The sequence below is a fragment of the Halictus rubicundus genome, chromosome 11, assembly GCF_050948215.1.
Source record: "Halictus rubicundus isolate RS-2024b chromosome 11, iyHalRubi1_principal, whole genome shotgun sequence".
NCBI classification, from domain to species: domain Eukaryota; kingdom Metazoa; phylum Arthropoda; class Insecta; order Hymenoptera; family Halictidae; genus Halictus; species Halictus rubicundus.
Genome location: NC_135159.1, coordinates 13,783,855 through 13,807,979, shown reverse-complemented (window position 1 = coordinate 13,807,979; position 24,125 = coordinate 13,783,855). Strand labels below are relative to the sequence as shown.

The 24,125-nt window shown below is 45.8% G+C and overlaps 1 protein-coding gene across 1 annotated transcript; it reads left to right on the top strand.

Moving 5' to 3' along the window:
* Window positions 1-75: 75 nt before the first annotated feature.
* On the top strand, window positions 76-1,573 carry LOC143359117 (putative rRNA-processing protein EBP2 homolog). Its single transcript, XM_076796833.1, has 3 exons — window positions 76-315; window positions 399-485; window positions 557-1,573. The coding sequence occupies exons 1-3, from the start codon at window positions 229-231 to the stop codon at window positions 1,466-1,468; spliced, it is 1,086 nt and encodes a 361-aa protein (XP_076652948.1). The 5' UTR covers window positions 76-228; the 3' UTR covers window positions 1,469-1,573.
* Window positions 1,574-24,125: the final 22,552 nt, after the last annotated feature.

Genomic DNA, 24,125 nt, shown 5'->3' with positions numbered 1-24,125 from the left:
TTAGAGTGGAGTATCGTTGGTGTTTCGGTCCTTGGGTTATCATGATTTGTAGGAATAAGTAAAGGACTAAAAATTCAGTACTTTATTAATTGTTTTCATTGTATTTTGCAAGTTATTTCCAGTTGGGAACAGTAGATATTTCCCGGTAGATGGAGTTCAGCGTGCAGTCGTGCAGGCTTCAGTTGTAGATACCTGGATGTTCAAATAATTCGTTAAGTTTTCGAGAAAATGAAGGTGAAAAAGTCGGTGAGAAAGGCTGAGAAGGTAGCAGACTCCTCAGAATCCGAGTCCGAGTACAACAGTTCCGACGAAGAAGTACGTAAACCCAACAATTCGATACACTAAATGCCGCCGTAAACATTAAGTCCACTCTAACCTCACTCGTTTCACGTGTACAGTTGCGCGAAGCCTTTGCCAGTGGTTTACTGAAGCCCGGACTGAACACAGTCGTCGAGGAGACGCATAAACAGCACAAAAATTGCGTGGCAAGTATGATAAGATAATCAAGTTGTTTTATCAACGTGTCAAGACTCGTAACGGTTGAAATCTTTTTCAGAATCTTATGAAACAGAAACTGGACGCGTTGAAGTTCACCCTGCCATGGCTAGAAAGGTTGGACATGATAAACAGACTAGCACCGCTGGCTCCTGAGCTCGCGATGGAGATGCAGGAGCAAGAGACGAGGCGGTCGAGTCAGCTCAAGGGGAACAAGAAGTTACCTCAGTACGATCCTGCCGACGATCCTGTCTTGAATGACTTCAGGAGGGAGACGATGTTCCACAGACAGGCTCAGGAAGCTGTATTGGAAGGTATCCCAAGACTGAAGAATCTTGGCGTACCGACAACCAGGCCAGATGACTATTTTGCTGAAATGGCAAAGTCAGATTCTCACATGCAGAAGGTCAGGCAAGATCTGACGAGGAAACAGACTATAGCACAGCGATCAGAGAAGGTCAGGCAGATGAGACAGCAGAGGAAAGTGGCCAAACAGATGCAGGTTGAAGCTACACTGAAAAAGCACGCGGAGAAGAGGAAAATGTTGGAGGAAGTAAAGAAGTATCGCAAGGGTGCGAGACAAGATCTTGATTTCCTGGACGACAAGAAGAAGCCCCAGCGTAAAGGGATGGACGCAAAGGCCTTAGCCAAGAAGAAAATGAAGGACTCAAAGTATGGTTTCGGTGGCAAAAAACGGGGCAACAAGAAAAACACGAGGACCAGCTCCGCGGACGTTTCGGAATACAAAAGGCCATCGAAACCGGGTGATTTAAGGAATAGAGGGGGGAAAAGGAAGGATTTTAAGAGTAAAGGAGGGAGAACGATGGATTTTAAGAGTAAAGGGGGAAGAACGACGGATTTTAAGAGCAAAGGGGGAAGAACGAAGGATTTCAAGAGTAAAGGGGGGAAAATGAATCAGAGAGTAGGGAAAAGTCGTAGGGTTCAGATGAAGGCGAAAAATAGGCGACAATAGTTGAAATCGTTCCAAAGCTGTACATGTGGTTTTCTATTACTGACTGAGATGCCCAAGCATTTTGTAAGAAAGTCATTTATGTATTAAATATTTTCGTTATCAATACTTACTTGCACCGAAATATTTTCCGATCCCGTTTGCGTGACGTTACGAACAATTGCGAAATGCTGCAACAAAAGAAGTTTATCGCATGTGTGACTGTGTTCAAGGCTGTCGAAAGAGTGTGCGGTTTGTTCTGTGTGTGTGTATGAATGACTACCGTGAGGTTGGGTCTCCCAGGATATGATTGACGAGGTAAGTATTCAACATGTTGCATGGCTGTCTGATAAAAACAGTTATCAAATGGCTAAATTTAATTTTTATACATACATATATATTTGTTTATTTCTCTTCATTTTGATTATATTTCAATGTTTTTCTTGTTGATCTTGTGGTTAAAATCAAGGCCGAGATTAATTGCTTTTTCATTTCTATTCAAGAATGAAAGAATGATACTTATGGTTGCGACTAGGTGCAAGGAAGTGTCAAGGGACGCGCAGATCATAGTAAGTCCTTCATACCGGCGATACAGCAGGGGTTACTCAACATGTGTCGCCCATTAGATAATCCTCCCCGCTTACACGGCCCGTTACATGCATAGAAATGCGATTATGCCGTACATTACACGCATAATCTCGTCGGTAGTCGCGTTCAGCGATAGCGCAAATACCTTAATCTCAACTATTTTTTTTTTATAACAAAAGAATTTTCTCTAAAGTGAAGCAGGAGATTGAGTACCTGATTACAGATATCTGATGAGTCATAAATGTTTATTTAAACACACTTATCCAGAGAATTAACCACTATCGCATTCCGATAGATTTTGTAAACAAAGAAAGTTTCAAGACTGGTTTTGTGTAAAAATGACGAAGAGATATGATTAGATAAACTGATATGCACTTTAAGAAGAATTTTTGGTACAGTTTTCTTGGAAAGCGAGCTTTTTTATTATTATTTTTATATGATAGAAGTAACAGGAATAACCCAAGTGTGGTCTTGGAATTTTTATTATAACAGAGACTCTCGATCGAAATGGTTAAATTAGAATTTTTATATCGTTGGTAATTGCGTTTTTATTGCAACATGTAATAAAGATTTCTCTCCATTTTTCTAGCTTGCTTCACAATTAACAATTAAAAAATTGGTAAAACGAACGCAGCGTGAAACATTCATTCATAAAAGATCCAATCAAATTATAGGTACTTTTATTTACATAAAACCATATTGAGTACCATTTTCCAATATCCAATACCAGTGTGGTGCTGAAGCAATCATTTTGTTTTTATTTTATTTTTCCTGTTAAAATTACCGGTGACCAATTTATGAGCGACTATTTCAAAATGTTTACCTTTTACATTGACAATTTTTTCAAACATGTTCAAACGATAATAATGTTACAAAAAAATTTCATTATTTTCAGAGCTGTCTATGGAATGATTCAATATAAAATTCCGTCGCCTAACTTTTGTGGTTCAAGCAGAAAGAATTCCTAAACATGAAAATTCGTCTTAAAAACGGAATTTCACAAAAATCGAGAGCGGCGGATAAAAACGACAGAGAAATCGGTGTAAATATTTTTCGTGGCAAAATTCGCGACGCTCGGCGCAATAGTTGTCGGGGTTTTCTAGGTGACGGAAAAATCAAGGAGGATTTTCGAAATAATCGTGTGCATAGTTGTCGGAGCGATAGACGATCGGAGACATCTAGAATGGATGGTCATCAGAATATGGTATAACACGCGTGATTGGGTTTCGAATGTATACCTGTTATTTGGCGAGTGGAAATACCACTGATCGAATTGCATGTATGGCGGCGGGGGCCCCCCTCCCACATATTCGTGTGCAGCGGCGCGCGCGCGCGCGCACACGCGGCCGTGTATATTTTTTACAATAGCCCCGGGTTATTGTATTTAAATCCAGGAGTGCTCTCGCATTGTCCTCCGTTCTGTCTGACGCGGACACGAGAGCCCTGGGAATCTGCTCTCCAGGTAACAGCTGTTTTAGAGGGAACCCGTGGACGCGTTTTCCACATTTTTATCCGGCACCGCTCCACCAATTACGTGACCGACAGGGATCGGTGTTGGTCCGTGTACGTGTCCGTCGTTGAACCCTCTTCCAACTCCATTCCACCCCCTTGCCGCCTCTCCTCCCCACCATCGCCACTCCAAGCAATTTTGATTTTCGCTTGTAGCCAAACAAACTTCGAGGCCCTCCGAAGTTCACCCGGTTCCGCGGGAAAAGTGTCTGCTTGCCATTAAAAAAATTACACGTCCGGAAGTTGCCGTTCCTAACAAGCCCCGTGCCCCGTAAACGGTCGTTAAAAACTTTCGATCCTGACGGGAAACGTCGCCGGCTGTTTCTCGTTATTCGAGTATGGAAAGCGGCGTCACTCCGATCGGACGCCTCGCATAAACAAAAATCAATCGGCCGGCCGAGTGTCTTAATTTTTCTTTCAATCAAATTGCGCAGAGGGTCAATTTTTCAACTCATTTTTCGTTCACTTCAGGGCAATTGTACAGTAAGAAAAAAATTATTTCAGTAAACGTTACTGTGTTTCACCACCACATATTTGAAAAACAATTAGTCCACTTGTATCTCCTGCCCCCTTTTATTCAGTATTTTTTTTTAAATAAAGGAGACGCGTGGGATGCGCAGAAAATTTCTGGGTCACGGCAGACCCAGAAGTATCCCTGGGGACTTTATTGAGGCTTCCTCTCTCGGTGCTCATTGTACAAAGTTTATCGTCGGGCGCGTGAATATTTGAAAAATGCCTGGAATCCTTCAACGTGCAAATACATCGGCGCCCGTCAAACCATTATCATGCTAAACTCCGCAGATTTCGGTTTCGCCGTACCGTGCATGACTGATCGACGTTTTGCCTGTACGCGAATCCACGCTTTTCAAACATTAAACGGCATGAAATGTTTATCATCTTCCCCCCCCCCCCCCCGTCGAACCAGACTTTTTCCGCTGTGCACGTCCGAGTTCCGTTTACCGAAAAAACAATACTTTTTCCGCTGAAAAACAAAAAATACAAAACATGCGCGCATCCTCTCGGCTCGCGGAGTGGGTGTTACTTAACGAATGCTGCAAAACAACATCAATTTATTATCGATTACAGTATCGAGATGAAAGTTTGTTTCAACGCGGGTTTGTGTTGCGTGTAGGGAAAAATTGAACGGTTTACCTTTTCCGAGTTTGTTTTACAGTAGGCGCATGAGGGTTCGTGTTGGGTCAGGATCAGGTCCTAATTAGGTCCTGATTAGTTCGGAGCTACCAATTTATCTTGCGTTAATATAAATCGTCAGGAACGTTCATACGTCCATAAATAAGTGTATTACTCCAAATTGACTTCAAATTAGGACCTTGCAGTTAGGTCTGGCATAGGTCCCGATTAGGTCAGAGCATTAAAAGATGCATAGACGCTTATCACTCGGTTTGAATGTAAAATTTTGGACCAAGTTCTCCCGTAGTGTCTGTAATTGAGACGAAATGCCACGTTGTTGTCGTATCAGTGCTGCCATGGAGGTATAGGGTCCCCTAGTATAGGGGACAGGGAGTTTTGTGAAACTGGAAATCGGCGGATCGCCTGTAGGCAATAGCGAAACAAATTTCACCCATTAGCAGCCGGCGAAAGATACATGTCACGCCGCGGTTGTCATCAATACAGATATCTGCGCGCGATATCTGTCCATGCTACTGCCGGCTGGATTCACTATACCGACCCCCTTCTCTTCCCTTCTCGTCCCCTAACCCATCCTGGCCACCACCACATCGAAAAAGCTCCAATTTGCTCGACGGGGGATGCAGGCTCGACTACGCGTACCCTAACTATAATACAAACACGACGTTTCAGGTGGCGCTAACGTTCGAACCCTGGTGACAAAGGTCGTCGCATTGTCAAACTTCGTCGTGTCCGGCAGCTCCAATACCGGTTGATCAATAATCGTGACAACGGCCGACCCTCGCTGATGTCTTTCCATTAGGGCTGTTAGGCGATCTGCCCACTTTGGTGATTTGCAAAAATCCGAAAGCCCCTGCGGAATCTCTTTCCGATTCAATACCGCTGAAATTGAATGTTCGACAATGCTTGGAGGTAGGAAAAGTGTGGCAAAATTATTCCGTTAAAGAATAATTAATTTCGCGGCACAACTGTTTTTGTCCCTAATTATATTTTTGTGGCACAAACATAAATGTGTGGTATTGAAAATATTTTGTAAATATTTACTTGCCATAATGAGGTACAATTTGGGTTTCAGAATATGTTTGAAAAATTGCTTCGATTTTTTCCGAACATTTCAACAGCGCTGTATGGAACAACATACCTTGAATTGTCCCAGTAAATTTCCCCCAGAATCTTCCAGCCTTTGCAACCGTGGGAAAATTACACCGACATACACCATTTTGGGTTAGCATTTACTGCGAAAGCTATTTTTCGAGACGATGGTCCGTTGAATCGACGTGTACACAGGTATTCCGCCGTTTCCAGACATCTCGGTCTGCGCGGAGCAGGTTATTTTCAAGTAACCGGCTCGCCGGTTCCAGCCGTTTCATCGTCTACGAATGCTGGCAGGATCGTTCATGGATTATTATGAATACTGGGGAGAGGATCTCGAAAAATACCTTAGCGGAGTTGCGTGGCTCGAGCTCAGCTGGCGAACATACCAATTTCTCGGTTCAAATTGAGCTGAAAGTAAGACGCGAGGCAGTCGCACTCTTTTTCCACCCAGTTCAACACCCGACCCACTTCAACCCCAAACCTTTTCGATCCCCAACCTTCTTCTTCACCTCTTCTTTACCCCCATCTATTTCCTATGTGTTTCGGATAGACGGTACAGGACCTAAGGATATGTAAGATCCGGACATGGGGGTCTAGGAAATTGGGGGCCTAGGGATTTGGGGACCTAGGAACTTAGGGGTCTAGTAACATAGGAACCTGGGGGTTTAGGAAATTGGGAGCTTAGGAAATTGGGGGCCTAGGGAATTGGGGACTAGGGACTTGGGGGACTAGGTACTTGGGGGACTAGGGATTTGGGGACCTAGTAACTTAGGAACCTGGGAGCTTAGGAAATTCGGGGCCTAGGGATTTGGGGACCTAGGAACTTATGTGTCTAGTAACGTAGGAACCTGGGGGCTTAGGAAATTGGGGGCCTAGGGACTTGGGGGCCTAGGTACTTGGGAGCTTAGGAAATTCGGGGCCTAGGGATTTGGGGACCAAGGAACTTAGGGGTCTAGTAATTTAGGGACCTGGGGGCTTATGAAATTAGAGGCCTAGGGACTTGAGGTGTAGGCATTTGGGGGCCTAGGGACCTGGGAGACAATTTATCCGACCCCCTTCAATCCTCACCTCGTTCAATCTCCAACCCGTAATCGTCTAACCACCACTGTATCTTTCCTGCAGGTTGGTAACCCTCGGCGTCGAAGGGGTTGGCCCTGTAACGACTTTTCCGGGAAACATAAAATCGTGCGCTTAGCCGGCAGTCGGCACGTGGCTGTGTTAGGCCGCCGGCGAATAATACAGTCGTCCATGGACGGGATAGTTAGCCGTTGGTTACTTCTGCGTACTCGCCGGGGTTCGGTGTGTTCCATAAAGCTCACGAGTAAATCGACTGTGAGCCGTGGAGCAACGTCGGACTCTCATGTTGCACGTACGTGGAAAGTAGGGTCGGAGGAGGGTGGAACGAGCTCTCCCCGGGACGCACACGGCAGCGGAGAGAGTGTAAGGGGTAGCGAGGGGGGTGGAGAGGGGTAGCACGGGTCAGAGGGATGGGAAACCATTATTGAAATGCAGTAAATGGCCGTGAGTTTCAATTGCCCCTGGGTGCTTCCACCATGCCGTAGGAAAGAGGCACCCCTTCGCCCCTCCCGGACCCCCCCTCCCCGCCACAGGTACGAACACCGTGAAACCACCCTTCTGCAGATGGGGAGGGAATTACGAGAATTTGCAATGATTCGCTCTCTCTCTCTCTGTGCCGGCGCACGAAAACACCGACGGGGCATCGACTGATCGGCCTACGGGCTGTTCACCTTCGCCGGATCGGCTATTATCTGGGAACGGGACTTAAGTGCTCGTTCTGGTCTCACACTTTCCGAAAATTCGAATTTTCCCTACGGCGGCAAGTGCGCCCCAAAATATCCGGCCCAACTAGTACTGCCATTGGTTATCATAAAATTATTTAAAAAATTCTCTGGTACCCTTCAAAACCTCCTTAATAAAAAAGAATGTCTACCACCCCTAGTCATTACAGTTACGCAACGAAATACATTTTTACAGCCCCTTCTAGTCAAAGGGAAGCTAGCACTGGCTACCGCTCATTTGAGCAATTTTCAGAGACTCGTATGAAATCGAGAAACTGCACTAGAATCATTTAAAAAATCATATCGCATTCATCAAACCTAGTTTAATCACTACAAAAAGGTCCACCATCATGGCTGTCCCCGTTCACTTAGAAAAAAATTCCCAAACCAGCTCCAACTTCCGACAACATCGGCACACCTGAACGATTCCTGCGAACGTAAGGCCCGACGGCGCGTGGCACTGTCAAATATTTACGATGGCCGAAATGCGCTGGAAATTCCCGGTTGTTACGTGCGAACAGGATACTCGCAGGTGTGGGTGTTATTCAGATTCAATACCGTGATTATCCCGGGGCTAGGAACATCGCTAATCTTGATATTATTCGAGTGTTTGCTCAGTTCGAGCGTCGCTGGGCACAATGCGACGCATACCAATTGCAAATCGCGAGTCCGCCGCAATTACCGACAGCATTATCTCGACTAGTAAGCGTTTTAATTCCCCCCCCCCCCCCCGGTAACCAACGTCGAGAGAAAGAAAAAGAGAGAGAGAGAGAGATAGGGAGAGAAACTGTCGACAGGGTTGGTCTCGCCAGCTAGCGGATCATTTGTAACGTCCGGGACGAGGGACTGAATAATGATGAATTTCCGACGAAAAAGCCGCGGCGATAGGGTACGTCCGCGCGTGTAACAGGCCTGTTATCAATTATCGAGGCCGACAAAGGACCAGGGACGATGGGATTTCGGGGCGAAAAACACGGCGGCAGTGTCATCGATACGCAGTCACGTTCACGCGGCGCGGCGCGCGCGGAACAAGGGCCCCGACAAAACGCGATCGTTTAGGTAACGCAGTCAGGGAGACAAATGCGATATCGCGTCTCATAGCTATTCCAGAATTTCAATGGACCAGATGATATTCAGCGATTCGCAGACGTCGGTAACGAAATTGGCCTCGCGTGTCACTGGCATACCAATAGGCGATACGCGCGCGCGCGCACGAGTGCCCGGGGAGAGAGAAAGAGACACACACGGGCACATGCTTTATTTTCTCTGAATATGTCGTGATCTATTTGCGAGCACGTATTTGTCAGCGAGCCGGGAACAGAGTCCTACCACGCCACTATCTAGATGAAGAAACGATGCGCGACATTTTTATTAGCAGGGTCATTCCCCTGGATTGTAAGACTAGAGGAGTACACCTGGAGAATTCTGTACGTGGGCAATTGTAGACCTGGGCACTTCAGATTTCAGGACCCCTAAACTTGGAGAATTTTGGACTTGAGGAATTCTTGACCTGGGGGACCCTAAATCTGGAAAATTCTAGGCTTGGTGGATTCTACACCTGGAGAACTCTAGATCTGGAATACTCGAGCTTTGGGGATCTCTAGACTTTGGCAACCCTAAATTTGGAGAATTCCAGGATTCAGGAATTCTTGACCTGGGGGACCCTAAATCTGGAAAATTCTAGGCTTGGTGGATTCTACACCTGGAGAATTCTAGACCTGGAAAATTCTTTATTTGGGGAATTGTAGAACTGGGCTCTTCAGACTTCAGGAACCCTAAAGTTGGAGAATTTTGGACTTGAGGAATTCTTGACCTGGGGGACCTTAAATCTGGAAAATTCTAGGCTTGGTGGATTCTACACCTGGAGAACTCCACACCAGGCAAACTCGAGCTCTGGGAAACTTTAGACTTGGACAACCCTAAACCTGGCAAATTTTAGACTTGAGGAATTCTATACCTAGGGAACTCTAGACCTAGACAACCTTAAACCTGGAAAATTTTAGACTTGAGGAATTCTATACCTGGGGAACTCTAGACCTAGGCAACCCTAAACCTGGAAAATTCTGAACTTGAGGAATTCTATACCTGGGGAACTCTAGGTCTGGAAAACTCGAGCTGTTAGGAACTTTAGATCTAGGCAACCCTAAACCTGGAAAATTTTAGACTTGAGGAATTCTATACCTGGGGAACTCTAGACCTAGGCAACCCTAAACCTGGAGAATTCTGAACTTGAGGAATTCTATACCTGGGGAATTCTAGACCTGGGGCGCTATAAACCTGGGCTACCTGTCCACGGTAGCTGGGACCTAGCTAGGATCCCCATAGTGAATTCAGCTAAACTACCCTCTACCCTAAGAGCAAACAGCCTTCAAGAAAGTTAACTATATTCCTCACAGCCCACCTAGGACCGCCATAGTCACCAGCCCAAGTCATTAAGCCCAGAGCAAACGTTACCGGAGGTGAAATGACTGTAACCAATTAAGTCCACGCACAGCTCGGCGCCCTCTGAAACCATTCAAAGGGGTTGAATTAAAACAAGATTCCTATTCTTGGCTGCTGATAAAGAGAAGGGAAAATTGAGCAAGACCCCGTGGGCAATATCCTACGGGCCGGTGTCCGTGTGAGACTCATCGATTCCGGGGCTCGCTGCTCGTCCAGACAACGCTGATAAAGTTTCACGTCTGCTTCGTCCCGGCGCGGAATTATCAAACGTAATATCGCCCCCGCGTTTTATTCTTGCGGCGGTAATCAAGTCGCGAGCACCGAGTCAAAGGATGCGCAATAAAAGAAGTCAAATATCAATACGCGGGGGGATGATGTCTCGAAAGAAATGAACGGTGAGAATAGGGTATGCTGCACCCTGCTCTCCCTTTCTCTCTCTCTCTCTCTCTCTCTCTCTCTCTCTCTCTCTCTCTCTCGGCCCGGGGAAAAAATTGTACAGTCGCTAAACGGCCCTCGTAGTCACGTCCGGGGAAACGGGCTCTTTGTTAGAGAGGAGTCCTTCCATTAATAAACTCGATATTAATCGTCTCCGGTTCCCGCGTCCTCCGTCTCCCCCTCCCTCTTCGTCCTTCCTCCCCGCCTTCCTTCTACTGCCCCGCCATTTTTTTCTCCTTTGGCCCTTCTTATTAGCGCGGTCGGTAAATACTTGAAACGTATCCCAACGGCGCGGAGGGAAAAAGAGACGTTTTCCTAGTTATTAACCGGTCGCTACCCCCCACCCCTCGCCACCGGACTGTTATACGTGTTTGCTGCGAAATCTCATTACACCAGTCCCCGGAAACATGATTTTTCTTCATAAATACACGGCCAGCTGAAAAACGCCCGGAAATGAGCGCAACGGCACGAGGAGGATCTCCAGATTAGTTGATTGCGTATCGACAATTTCGACATAGTGCCCAAGAAAAATGCTCGACCAGTTCGATTTTTCCTTTTTCTTTTTTCGGACGGTCAGCGGCGAGAGCTCATCTGTCGCGATTTCCAGTTTTAAACGATAACAATGATGAAAAACCGGTGGCCGAATCGATACATCTCGCGCAAACGAATCGCGCCCGGTCGCATTGTCCGGCTCCCGAGCTGAAAGTTTTAATGTCTCGTGAAACATTAAAAGTCGACTAGCATTTTCCGAGCGGGACTTTTCGATATTCGTAAAATATTGCTGTGCCCCCCCCCCCTCCCCCTCGTCTGGAATCCACTTTTCGACGCTTTTTATTCGAGCGGTTCGAAGGCGGCACCGGGTTCCCGTTCCGTTTCGACGAATGAACGAATGATCTGTCGCTGACGCGTTTATATCGCCGCGATATCGAACAATTGTAGGATTTTTAAGAATCGAGACTCGTTTCGACTTTCCGAGTCTGTAAAAAAAAAAAAAAGGAATTCTCCGGGATCCGGGCTTTCCCGATGGAATTTGAATATCCGGATTTAAAGAGGGCACCAGTTTAATTTCAGATAGTCGCGTCCGGGCAGGAATAACTTAAGGCTGCACGTGTAGCCGATGGTATTTCGCATGAATATTTAAAGCTTATCGAGACGCTGTGTCATAGAAAAATCACCGGGCGAACGAGCAATTCGGATTATTTCGGGCATGAAAGTGTATTTTATTCCGCGAAATCTCCTCGACGTTAATGCTCTTTGACGACCGTAACGTTTCGGGCTCGATGGAACGACTGAAAAGTGCCGGGAAAGCTTGCTTTTACAGCTAGTTCGATGCTGGTGTCTGAAATGTTTCGGATGAGCCGAAAATAATACTAATTAATACCCCTTGAGAGGCGCCCTTCTAAATTTAAAAACTGGATTGACGTTTATTTCAAAAAACTGAATATTGCACTTCGAGAAAGTATGTGTCGGAAACAGGCTCAAATCATCCTCAAAATGTAGGCAATATAATGACCTAATCGCATTAAAAACGGTGCAACAGTAGTACACGTCTCCCACGGGCAGACAAGTGGAGTAGCTCAACTGCTGATCAAACCAGTGGTATAGTGGCTCAGTGGCTCAGTCGCTTGTCAGAAAGTGGTACAGATCAGTCAATGATTAGACGAGTAGTGCGTGCATACCATGAGCTACCAAGTAGTATAACTATACCATGGCCAGACAAGAAATACTCGCCTTTCATACAGGTCTCATTGTCGAAAATCGTCTGACCAATGATTGCACATATCACTCGTCCGATCATGGTATTCTACTTGTCCGACCAGTAAATAATCTACAAAAATATTTCCACATTTTGTTGCCTTTTTGAAATCCATGCTCCGAATTGGTACCACCTTTTTATTTATTTAAATAGTGGACGACCTAATTGATATAAATGCGATTGATATCTCGGACAGAATGGAAACCAGTTCAGACACGAATTGGTCAAGGATTCGATAAGATAAAATTGTACTCTGACATTTGCGATAGCCTCCCCTTTTTAATTAATAAAATAACAGATACTTGTCTACTCACAGACGTTCTAATCCTCTGATCTCGCGTTCAGTCACACGGAAGCGTCACACACACGTATACACACACGCGTACCGCGCGGAGTTCAGCCACAGCAGCATTGATTTTTCTTCAAGCCGTCCGGGATGCATAAAGACAATACCAGATATTTGGTAATTCTAGGCCGGAAACACGAGATCGTCGGCAGTTAAAGCACACGTTCCCCGGTTGCTATCCGGCCCGATGCTCTTCGTATTATCGATATCGTTGTCTGGATGACCGATCTCCACGCAAGAGCATCGTCCCGTAATCATATTCCGTGTTCCAATTTTTGTCTCGAGTCTTTGACCGACCGAATCAGCCGTCTGTCTGATATCACGTATTCCGTGTGACCTATCCGCGATAATTTATTCGTCTGCTCGGAAGAACAGAAATGTATATTTTAATACACTCTTATCCCGGCTTAAACGAGTAACCTGGTTTGCGAAGTCGTTTTGCATTGGGATTTTTCATACATATATATTGCTGTTTGACGTACATCTGTGGATTTCTTTTAGCCAAAATTATCAAAATTAGACGAGTTATGTACATGTTTATAGAGTATCGATTTTTCGAGAATGAAAAACCAGAATAACCCCTTGATTTGAGTATTTATGACGATAGCTATTTCGAATTGTTTGACGTCTTTCGGGTCAATAATATTTTCGGTGTGAACGGGGAGTGCAGCGGGGGGCACGTTTTAATGGCTAATTGCCGAGCTGGTTAGTCTCGCCATCCACGGTTCCGTTTCCACTTATTTCTTATTTGTCTCCAATTCCTGTCCGTTTCACTTTTCACCGCACGTACCGAAAAAATTCACCCTCGCACCTTCGGGGCGATGGTCCTTCGGGGACCGTGGCGAGACATTAAGGGGGTTCGAGAGGGGTTTCGGTTCAAAGTGGACCGCGCGAGCCGAAGAGAGATAAGGGCTCCCGAAGTTCCCACGAACGACTGCTGCTGGCCGGGGGTTGATTTACGAAATTGTCGTTTTAAGGTCGCGCATGGAAACGCTTCGGAATTCCGCTATGTTGTATAAACTTGGGGGCGCGGTGCTCCACGAAACGTGAATTCGCTGGAAGTACACAGTTTTATTTTACGCTCTTATCGAGGGACGGCCCTTCATGCAGAATTAAGATCAAACTTTTAGACGGTTCTGTTCCCGGAGTGTCTTCGAGCCCGTGGAATTGCACGCTGGGGCCATTCGTGGCTTAGGAATCCCGTCAAATATTTAGGACGCCCTTATGCCTTCGGAAAAAAATTTGTACCACCTAAATTTGAATAATCCCCACGCGCCGGAAACAGTAAAATACTTTTCACGACATTTTCCGACCATCCGATAAATTCGAAATTTTCTATCGGAAGATTTTAGAATGTATAGTCGATCTTTTTTTTTTTTAATGGAATGTTGACGCTGTATATTTACTTTCCATTATGTGGCATAGAATATCCGACCCAGATGACCAGAAGATAGTTTCGTTATTGTGCAGCTTTCGGTAAAGTACACAAGCTTCCGTGACGCCTCGATAATGCGATACAGTTCCCCACTTTTTCGCCTAACTTCGTGCAGGATCGACGGGGAGTGTGTTGTGATTGCGGCTTATCAGATAATTTGTGTACGGTGAAATTTTCTATTATTACCGGGCGTGCCCCGCCGCGCCGGTGAGATTGCCTTTCGAAACGAACCGGACATCACTTTTTCCTTGGAAAAAATATTCCACCCTTCCAGGACGCAACATCGTTCCAGGTTCCTTGAACCTATTGAACCTCGAATCGATTTACCTGCGAATACCGCCCATCCTTCCTCGAAGACGAATCAGGTTTCTTCAGACCACGGTCACTTAAACGCAGCGTCCCATAACGTACACCAAAACGTTCGTCAAAATCACGTTCAAATATTCTGCGTACATTAAGTAGCGTGAGTAAGTCATTGGTGAAACAAGTAGCATACATCAGCAATATCAGTTGTCTGATTAGTGAGTGATTTGTACGACTTGTCTGAACAAATATTGATCCCTACCTCTTGCCCGACTAGTGGCCGACCTGTACTACTTGTATCACTACTGATTGACCTGTACCACTCGTGTGACTAGTGATTGATCTGTACTACTTGTTTGACCAAAGACGATTCGCGCTACTCGTCCGACTAATGACTGACCTGGGCCACTTGTTTAACTAGCGACTGACTTATCCTACTTGTCCGATCAATAGATGACTTATACTACTTTTCAGCGCTATTTTCCCATAGACCGAGACCGTTTCCGAGGAAATCGGCTTTGTTCGAGGAAGAGTCTCGTGTTTCGTCGCGCAGGAATCGGATCAGATTGGTTTTCATGTTTAAAAAAGCGTCCGGTAATACGCCGGCCCTTTCGAGTATGAATTTTGAATAGTGTGCGTTTCGAATTCATGCATGCATAATAAATTCGTGTACACCCGTCGTCGAACGGGATGTGTACATGCGGGCCCCGTGTACGCTAGCGTGTATTTGGTTTTTCCTGGCGCCCACGGTGTCTATCTCTATTCAACGGGTGTGTAATTAAAACTGAACACTTTGTTCCGCGATAGTTACTCTCGCGCGCGCGCCGGTCGATGTTACGTAGTTGAGGAAGTTAATGAAAGCAACTTCGTGTGCTCCTGATTTTCAATCCGGCTGTTCCTTTCAATGGAAACATTTCCGCTGTAAATTAAGCACCCGGATATTCGTTCTTCTCCCTTACCTCCCCCCTCTCTCTCTCTCTCTCTCTCTGTTTGCCTCTCTCCTCCCACCTACTCTCCTCACTCGACTGGTTTAGTTGGGTTTATGAGGCACGTAAACTTTGCGTTTGGCATTTTCGAACGTTCCTCCGGGCGAACTGAAAAACAAATTATCGGGTATCAACGTTGATATTTGAACCTTCGGACCTTCGGCCCTCGAGCTTCGGGCTTTCGATGCGTTCCGCCCTGAATCTCCTTCCTCGTTCCCTTTAGAACCCTTTCACGTCTATCTTTGCATTCCCATGTTTGGTAATAATTTATTTATCAGTAAAAATAAAATTTTATGCGTGGGTAGAATTTTTGATTGTGTGCACAGTTCTCCAATAAATTCCGGGAAGGTGTGGATCGTGTTTCGGTAAGTGATACTAATTTTTCGTTTGGTCTTCCCAACATTTTATTTTCATTATCAAATTGTGTGACAGTGAATGCATTTCATGTTCCCGCAACCTTCAGGCTACGCGCACTGTACCCTTTTTTTTATATTCGCTTTTGCAATAAACAACCTTCCAATTCAGAAAACATTTCGGCACACACGCGACACGAATTGAAAATTGCTGATGGGGAAATTGCAAAATAAAAATCTGTCATTTCCATCCTCTCCTGCTTTCAAGATTTTCAACGAAACGTTTCCAGTGACTATGAAAATAATGAAAAAATATTATTCGCTGCGAGGCGTTCACCGTTATATTACTCGTTCAAATTATTCGTGGAACGGATACCCGCGATGAAAACGGTAATTAATGTACAACGGTGTCTAATTAGCAGGCGTGGGCGACGAATTTAGAAAAAAGGTGGGGACAGCACGGTGCTGACATCTGTTCACGCATGGAGGCTCGCCATCTGTTCTCTTCGGTGAAAAAAAACACTATGCTATAGTGGTCCCCTTCGAGCGAATGATGGACCAGTATCAAATTACTCATGGTCGCATTCCGAGCCAAGATTCATCTTTTCTATGTCACATTTCGAGGCCTAAATAAATAAAAACTCCCCTCAAACGAAATTTAAATAACTCTCATAATGAGGCTTCTAGGCTTGATCTTTTTTTTTCCTATACCAAATCATGTCAACAACTTCGCTATTTATAGCTCTACAGGAAAAAGCAGGTTACGATAGTTTCGTATTTATTTGATAGTTTGCCACAGTTTGCCCTCCATCGCTGTATTACTCCGAATAAAATAGTCGACCGTGTCCTAAGGGCTTTCTCGTGTATCCATGAATACATATTTGCCACCGTGTATGCAACTTGTAGTCATGGTCGGTCCTTAGCTAGTTCATATTCAAGGTTCCGCAGAAGTAGAAGTTTTAATGTTCCCTAGTTTTACAGCTGTTCGTTGAGCAAAGCCTCGCTGCCGGTTTACGCGCGATATTTCTAACTGTTTTTTCGCATTCGCGTTACAATTTCCAGCCGGAGTAAAGTTGTTTAACACTTGAAACGCCAAGCGGGTCAAAACGACACTCTGCAGAATTTTTGTTCTGCAATTAGTGACAACACAACACCAAATTTCCACGGGAAAATTCCCTCCATCGCTCTCAGTCGTTGAAAAACGTAATATCAAAAACAGGGTCAAATTTTCAACTGTGGACATTTTTTTTTACAGTTTCCGGAAATAATACCGAATTTATTAGGCTGCGAAATTTTTTATATCAATTGCAACATCGAATAATTTTTTCGCTCACTTTGTCGGTTAAAGGGTGTCCCGAATTGTATCGGATGAAACGGTGGATGTACTATTAATTAGGGTGTCCGATTAAGTGGTAGCGAATTAGTTTTGGGCGACCGTTTGATTAGCTGAATGGAATCGATGTTATTAGGTGAACGAGACAGGTGTCCCCAACGTGTTAGGTTGCGGCGGGACTGCGAAAGATGAAAGGTCGTAACGAGGAGATGGAAAAAGCGACGATGGACCCGCGTAAACTTTACATCTGACGGTGACTTTAAAATCGGCTGACATAAAACCACCTGGATAGGCGGAACGCCCGTGGGACCGGTGGGGATCCCGACGCTATACCTTACCTCATGGGTCATCCCAGGTGACTTCACTTCCCCTCTGATACGAGCAGCCATGTTAGAAGTACCGGGTATCGTTCCAGACGTTTTTGATCGTGTAGAAAATCAAGCTCTCACGAATCGATTGCCTGTGGGGCTCTTCGAACGCCGCAGAAAACTTCACGGTCTACTCGCCAACAGAATCTCACTATACTCGAACTCGGACTGGCTTCTTGATCGTCAAAGTATTCGAGAAGATTTTAGCACAATGTTCATGTGAGGTCATTCAAGGTCATGAATATAAAAATGGATAAATATTCCTACTTGGTGTCGCAGGTTCTATTTTACAACCTCATCTAGTTTCTTGACATTCATTTCAATTATTTTCTGGGTCTATGACCTTGAGTGACCTTGGACGACTACACTGTCTACAATCACCCTGAGAATTCAGTCCACCTCAGATAAAATTTTGAATTAGTAAAAAAAAATTAAACAATGTGATTTTCTTTTAATAATTTTAATAACTCGGTAACAGTGTTGTTTAAATGTTGAGCCTAGTCGTTGGTGGAGATGTTATGATAGATTAAGAATGTTAATAATTATTGGAGGGTGGGGGGACGATTAGTAAAAACCATTTCGCGGCCGGGCAAGTTTGGTAAGCAGTGTGACCTTGAGTGACCTTGGATGACTACACTGTCTAAAATTTTTACCAACGCAGGTATAAAAAAATCAGGCGTTCCTTTGTAGGCGTACTTTTAACATTTCCAAAATCTGTTCACCTCGGATAAAATTTTGAATTGGTCAAAAAAAATTAAACAATGTGATTTTCTTTTAATAATTTTAATAAATCGAAAAGTGGGTAACAGTGTTGTTTAGATGTTGAGTGTAGTCGTTGGTGGAGATGTTATGATAGATTAAGAATGTTAATAATTATTGGAGGGTGGGGGGACGATTAGTAAAAACCATTTCGCGGCCGGGCAAGTTTGGTAAGCAGTATGTCGGCTGGCTCATGTGTAAGCAACACTCGGTTTCCAACTCGACGCCGGGATAATGACACTGCAACGGAGGCGTGCAAGGAAATCCAGAGAGTTAATTAGGAAGTACTACCGGTATCAACCGGCGTGGTCGACCTTACCTCTCAGAGGAGAACTGATGCAAGATGCACGAGTCGAGATCGAGACCGTGCCCGGGCTAGGTCTTACGTACAAAGACCTTAATGTACACACTCGCGCAGACTTTAAAGACGAAAGTTAGTTACATGGACAGTACGGGGAAAGAGAGAGAGAGAGGGGGAGGGAGAGACGCAGTGGGGAGAGAGAGAGAGTTCCCGAGACTCTGGAAATTTAGATACTCCCCATTGCGTGATCCGAGAAATTTGCGCGATAGCTACCCTCTAAGAGGATTCCCTTCATTTCCGGCTGCTGTCTTTAGCTTAATGAATCGGGTTTAATTGATGAGGTGACGTGTGCAATTATTGATACAGCTCCGAATTTGCGTTCGGGAATTACGGCCGGCGATAACTTAGTCTGCGCGTTCCTTTCGAGGCTCCAGGAAGGAACCGTTTCTTCCGATGATTATGCTCGTACTCTAAGCCCGCTCGTACGTAAGCCTCGTGCTCCTATAATTATCCCTAGCCGTGGAAAATTGCTACTAGAAATTCCGTTACTTCAAAGGAATAGACGGTAACAAATTTCAATTTTTTCGTGTATTTGCATAGCCAGTAGTGAAATGGATTAACAGTTCCAAAGAAAAATTTGATATTACATTGTTTTATTTATTATTTAATGAAATTACTTTTTTATTAATTTTCGTATGCTGGTAGATTAGATACTCGAAAACATGGAATTTAAAAAAAAATTGCACTGCTCTACGCCCTCTAGTTTCCGAGATATCTATAAAAATGTTCTCCACCTCTAATTTTAAGGGTTGTTTTCATCCCTCCGGGGGAACACATCCATGCTACACGACGATTGTTTTCAAGACTACTTTAATGGAGCTTTCGCGAGAGATAGTTCTTAGGAAAGTACCGAACACATATTTTTTTAACTGACCAGCGTCTACATTGCAGGGGTGAAAAGGGCCCTCAAAAGTAGGGGTTGAAAATATTTCTTACTACTATTCGGAAACTAGTAGGCGTAGAACAGTAGAATTTTTTTTAAATTGTATATTTTCGAATAGAGAATGTACCAACCCAGGAAAATTTGAGAAAAGGAATTTGTTTAAACAATATATTAAAAATTAAAATTCTTCTGCAATTTTTCGTACTAACCCTTAATTTATTTATATCCAAATCGTTTGTATCATATATTAACCAAATAGGCGTATACGTGGCTTTGTATACAAGCTTGTATTAACTACAAATCATCCACGGCTAAGAATTTCGTGGATCGTCTCAGCAGTGGGTAAACGGAACAGTTTTCGAAAATATTTTGACGTTGGCTCCAAAAAAAAAAAAAAAAACGAAAAATAAAAGGAGCGAGAGAGGTAGAAAGGTAGAAAGAGATCATCCGTTATACACACGGTCAACAGTTCCGAGGCTGAACAAAATCGTAGACCGTATAAAGCCTTCGCGTACCGTCGGTTCGCGGCAATAATCCCAGAATATGGCCGCGCGCGCTCGTTCGAGCGCACGTATGCATATATCCGTGCATGAATATTTACCTGCACGGTGCGCGCGTACGCGCGGGGAAATCGGCTATTTAACATTCGTTAAAATTATAACGTTCAACCCGGTCGCGGATCCGAGCGGTCGTGTAATCGCAATGCCTCCTGTATAAATATATAATCGGCAACCGTTGCGTTGCGGAAGGGGAGGGGGGAGGGGGAGGGGGGAGGGAGGGCACGCACGTGCACGCAATTCATGCGTCAACCCGATATTTCCGTATCGACGGCAATTTACTGACGTACGCGTGTCTGAAATTCAGTGATTGCACGTCGAACTGAATTTTCATTCCCCGCGGAAGGTTTAACCCCCTCCCCCCTCCTACCCCCAGCAGTACCACCAACACACAGTAACCCCGAACCACCCACTCGTGACCGTATGTCTCGCCCCTCCCCCTTCGTCCCCTACTCCTCACCACCTAGGCAGTCTCATCACGCGACCCGCACACGTATGTAGGTGCAATAATGAAGTGGCTATGTAATTATGTAACGCAATACCTGGGAATTCTACCTAATTCGTGTCTGCAATACCCCGGGCGCAGTTCGCTGAATATCAAATAATTTCGATAAATACTCGACGAACTGAAGTGCCCCCCGTCCGATAAGGAGGCAGGGCGGGGGTTGTCTCTCTCTCTCTCTCTCTCTCTCTATGCGTGGACGCGCGTATATGTGTGTGTTCCAGCAAGAATTCAATTGTTTCCCGAGCACGAGAGGGGGTGGGGGGGGGGGAGCGGTCGTGTAACGAGGCATGCGGATGAAATGTGTGGCTGAGTGGTCGAGAGCAAACATTCGGCGAGCACCGCGGGGAGTCTGCTTCTGTGACTGCGAGCGGAATCGATGAACTTTCATCGCCGGGGCTGCTCGTCAACAAATTCTCTTATTTCCTTCCCTTAAACCGTTTCGTACTTCCACCGACCGGTTTCAAAGGGGGACTGATTGTCGATGGAACTGCTTGCGGAAAGCATCCCATGATCATTTTTGTTGGGGCGAGGATCTTCATGATGGTCGGATCGATTAACAGGTTGCAGGAATAGCTGAGGATTGAAGGGCGAGCGGGTGTACCAAGTTGTATTTCTAGGGCCCATGGATAGGTCCCTGTCAGGCTATAGCTACCGTTAAGAGATTTGGACCTGGTCCAATTTCTTGATGGGTATAGCTACTTTTGGAACCCCTAATTCCAGGACTCCTCATTAGGGTCCTTCATTCCAGGACTCGAAATTCCAGGGCTCCCAATTCTAGGAGCTCTATTTTTAGGACCCTCTAATGTTAGGATCTCTAGGACCCCTAATTCTTCCTAATTCTGGGACACCTAATGTCAGGGTCCTTCATTCGAGGACTCCTAATTCTAGGACCCGAAATTCTAGGACTCCCAATTCTAGGAGCTCTATTTTTAGGACCCTCTAATTGTAGGATCTCTAGGACCCCTAATTCTTCCTAATTCTAGGACACCTAATGTCAGGGTCCTTCATTCGAGGACTCCTAACTCTAGGACCCGAAATTCTAGGACTCCCAATTCTAGGAGCTCTATTTTTAGGACCCTCTAATTGTAGGATCTCTAGGACCCCTAATTCTACCTAATTCTGGAACCCCTAATGTCAGGGTCCCTCATTCTACGACTCCTAATTCTAGGACCCGAAATTCTAGGAGCCCCAATTCTAGGAGCTCTATTTTTAGGGCCCTCTAATTTTAGGATCTCACATACTAGGACTCCCAATTCTAGGAGCTGTAGTTTTAGGACCCTCTAATTTTAGGATGTCGCCTTCTAGGACTCCTAATTCTAGGACCTCTACTTTTGGGACCCCTAATTTTAGGACCACTCATTCTATGACCCCTTCAAATTCTAGAACCTTTAATTTTAGGACTCCATAGTTCCCCCTAATTTTAGGGTGCCTAATTCTAGTGTCCCTAATTCCAGAACCCCTCTGGTCTATTTGCTAGAGCGTGGACACTGCTAAAATCCTCGCACCTAGTGTGATCCTCTACCAGGCTATGGCTACCTCTAAGGATTCTGTCTGATCATTAACAGGTTCTACCTCTTTTCACCTAACGGTTACCTACTCACCTCGATCAACCCCTGACAACGTATACCACACAGATCAGACAGTTCACGTTACACCAATTTACAGGGTCCAAAGAACCGTTCTGATCACCAACCGAGCCATTACCGGAGCGTCGACGAGCATCGAGCAAGAGTTATCGATAAAAATACCTGGGAATAGGATATTCGAGTTCTCGGGAGGGCGTATTATGCAGTTAAAATAGATAGATGAACGGCGGCGTTGATATATCGTCCGCGACGATCGATCACCACTTCTTCTCCATTTCCCATCCCGCGTTCACGAACTCGTGAAACACGGGAACGAAAAGAGGCGGGGGTGTGTTGCGGGGGCGGGGGTAAACACGCTGCCACACACGTTTCCCCGGGCTCCGTCCCTCCTCCCCACCCCTCTCGGTGTGCACGCGTCGAAAGGCCGCCGAAAATTGCAGCCGCTTGCTTAATTTGAAAGCTCTTCGCCGAGTTCTTAACGCGTAATTACGCCCTTGTCCTGATTTTCAAATGCGCTGACATTAAGCGTATGCGGGACTCGAAAATGTGCCCCTGGGTAGTGTGGTAGTCGTCCGCTCCACCCACTTAACACTCCTCCCGCTTAACACCCCGCCCACTCTAACACCCACCGCCCACTTTAACACCTCCCAACGCCCCCCCCCCCTCGTTTTTGTTTATCGCGGTAGGCTCTGCTGGCAAGTGCGAGTCCGCGGTTACTTATTTAAGCCGGGGGGTACGTAGGGGTGGGGAGGTGGGGTGCTCGAGCTGCACCGGTGCATCCCGGTAACCACTTTATCAAAGAGTTCGAGAAGTTGGATCGCACCGGCACGGCGCCCGCCCACAGCCGCCCCGCTTGGAAAGAGACAAAAGCCCCCGGCAGCTGCCGCCGGAGAATATGGCTTAAGGACGATCTATCTGACGGCGGATAAATGGGGTCCATTCATTTAATAAAAATGTAAATTGCTCGGAATAATTTTTATGAGACAGTGGGCCATCGGGCGATCGATTACCGCGATTCCTACGAATTAGATTTACGCCGACCGAGGAACATCCCTCTTCTTGTCCTACTCCTGTTTGCCCCACGCGCGCCCTGTAATTAATCCTCTGCTCGAATCGCTTTTTTCCTCGCCCGGACCGGATCTATTGAAATTCCGTTGGAGCACTGCTTCCTGGCCAAACAAAATTTAAGCTTTCTAATCTATTTAGCAAATAGTTCGATAATTTTTTTTTCTGGCAGCAGTATTTCTAACGGAAAACACGTTTTCCCTCAGGAGTACCGTTTCGTATATTCTGTTACGAGGACCGCAGGTCCTTTTTGGTGATTTAGTAGGGAAACGCCGGGAGCGCGAATAGCGGAAACAGCGTGGGGGTTAAAAATGAAGAAAAGACAGGTGGAAACAGGACAGATTTATTGTTCCCATGTGTGCAGGTGACAAAATGGGGTCACCGCGTTTAGCGGGCCGATCCGCCACCGTTATCTAACCACTCGACACGCGGCGCGGCGGTGACGGACTATTTTCTCGGGGGTGGGTGTATATGGCCGTGCAAGATTTCCACGGGGCTGAATTTTGACCGGTCTGAAGGAGGATATACTCCTTGCATCGTTTATGACGGGTCTCTGATTCCGAGATGAGTGTACGTGGGACGCATAAGATAGGGTCTCACCTCGGCAAATCTGCACGTGACCCTAATACGGGTTACCGCGTCCTCCGGATTCGCACGTTCCCATGTGCATCCTAAAGTCTAAACACTTCTGTATGAGCCCCGGCTTTGGTTCACCACAGTGCTCTCGCTCCCACCTTACCGTCCCCACCCCATCCCACCCCACCATTCCCACACCCACGTCTCCTGTTGTAGACACACGAGCGCGCGCAAGCGGCCGCCTAACTCCAGCCACAGAGAGCCGTGGACACGTGCACGTGTTTAGGTGTCTGCGTCATCTGTGTAACTGGCGTTTACAGAAACAACTTGATCCACTTTTCTGAACGGAACGACCAGCTGCCGACCAATCTGGGATTTAGACCTCTCTTTCGACGCGACCTCTTGATTTTACTGGTCACTTTTAACCCCCTTTCACGGTGACACGGTGCACCGCTTGTCTCTCGTCACAATGGACACCGGGCGACTGGATTT

Bases quoted from the DNA above. Each gene is read 5' to 3' on its own strand.
- LOC143359117 (XM_076796833.1), top strand. From the start codon at position 229: ATGAAGGTGAAAAAGTCGGTGAGAAAGGCTGAGAAGGTAGCAGACTCC. The intron at 316-398 runs GTACGTAAACCC...TCACGTGTACAG, and splicing joins ACAACAGTTCCGACGAAGAA to TTGCGCGAAGCCTTTGCCAG. The intron at 486-556 runs GCAAGTATGATA...AATCTTTTTCAG, and splicing joins AACAGCACAAAAATTGCGTG to AATCTTATGAAACAGAAACT.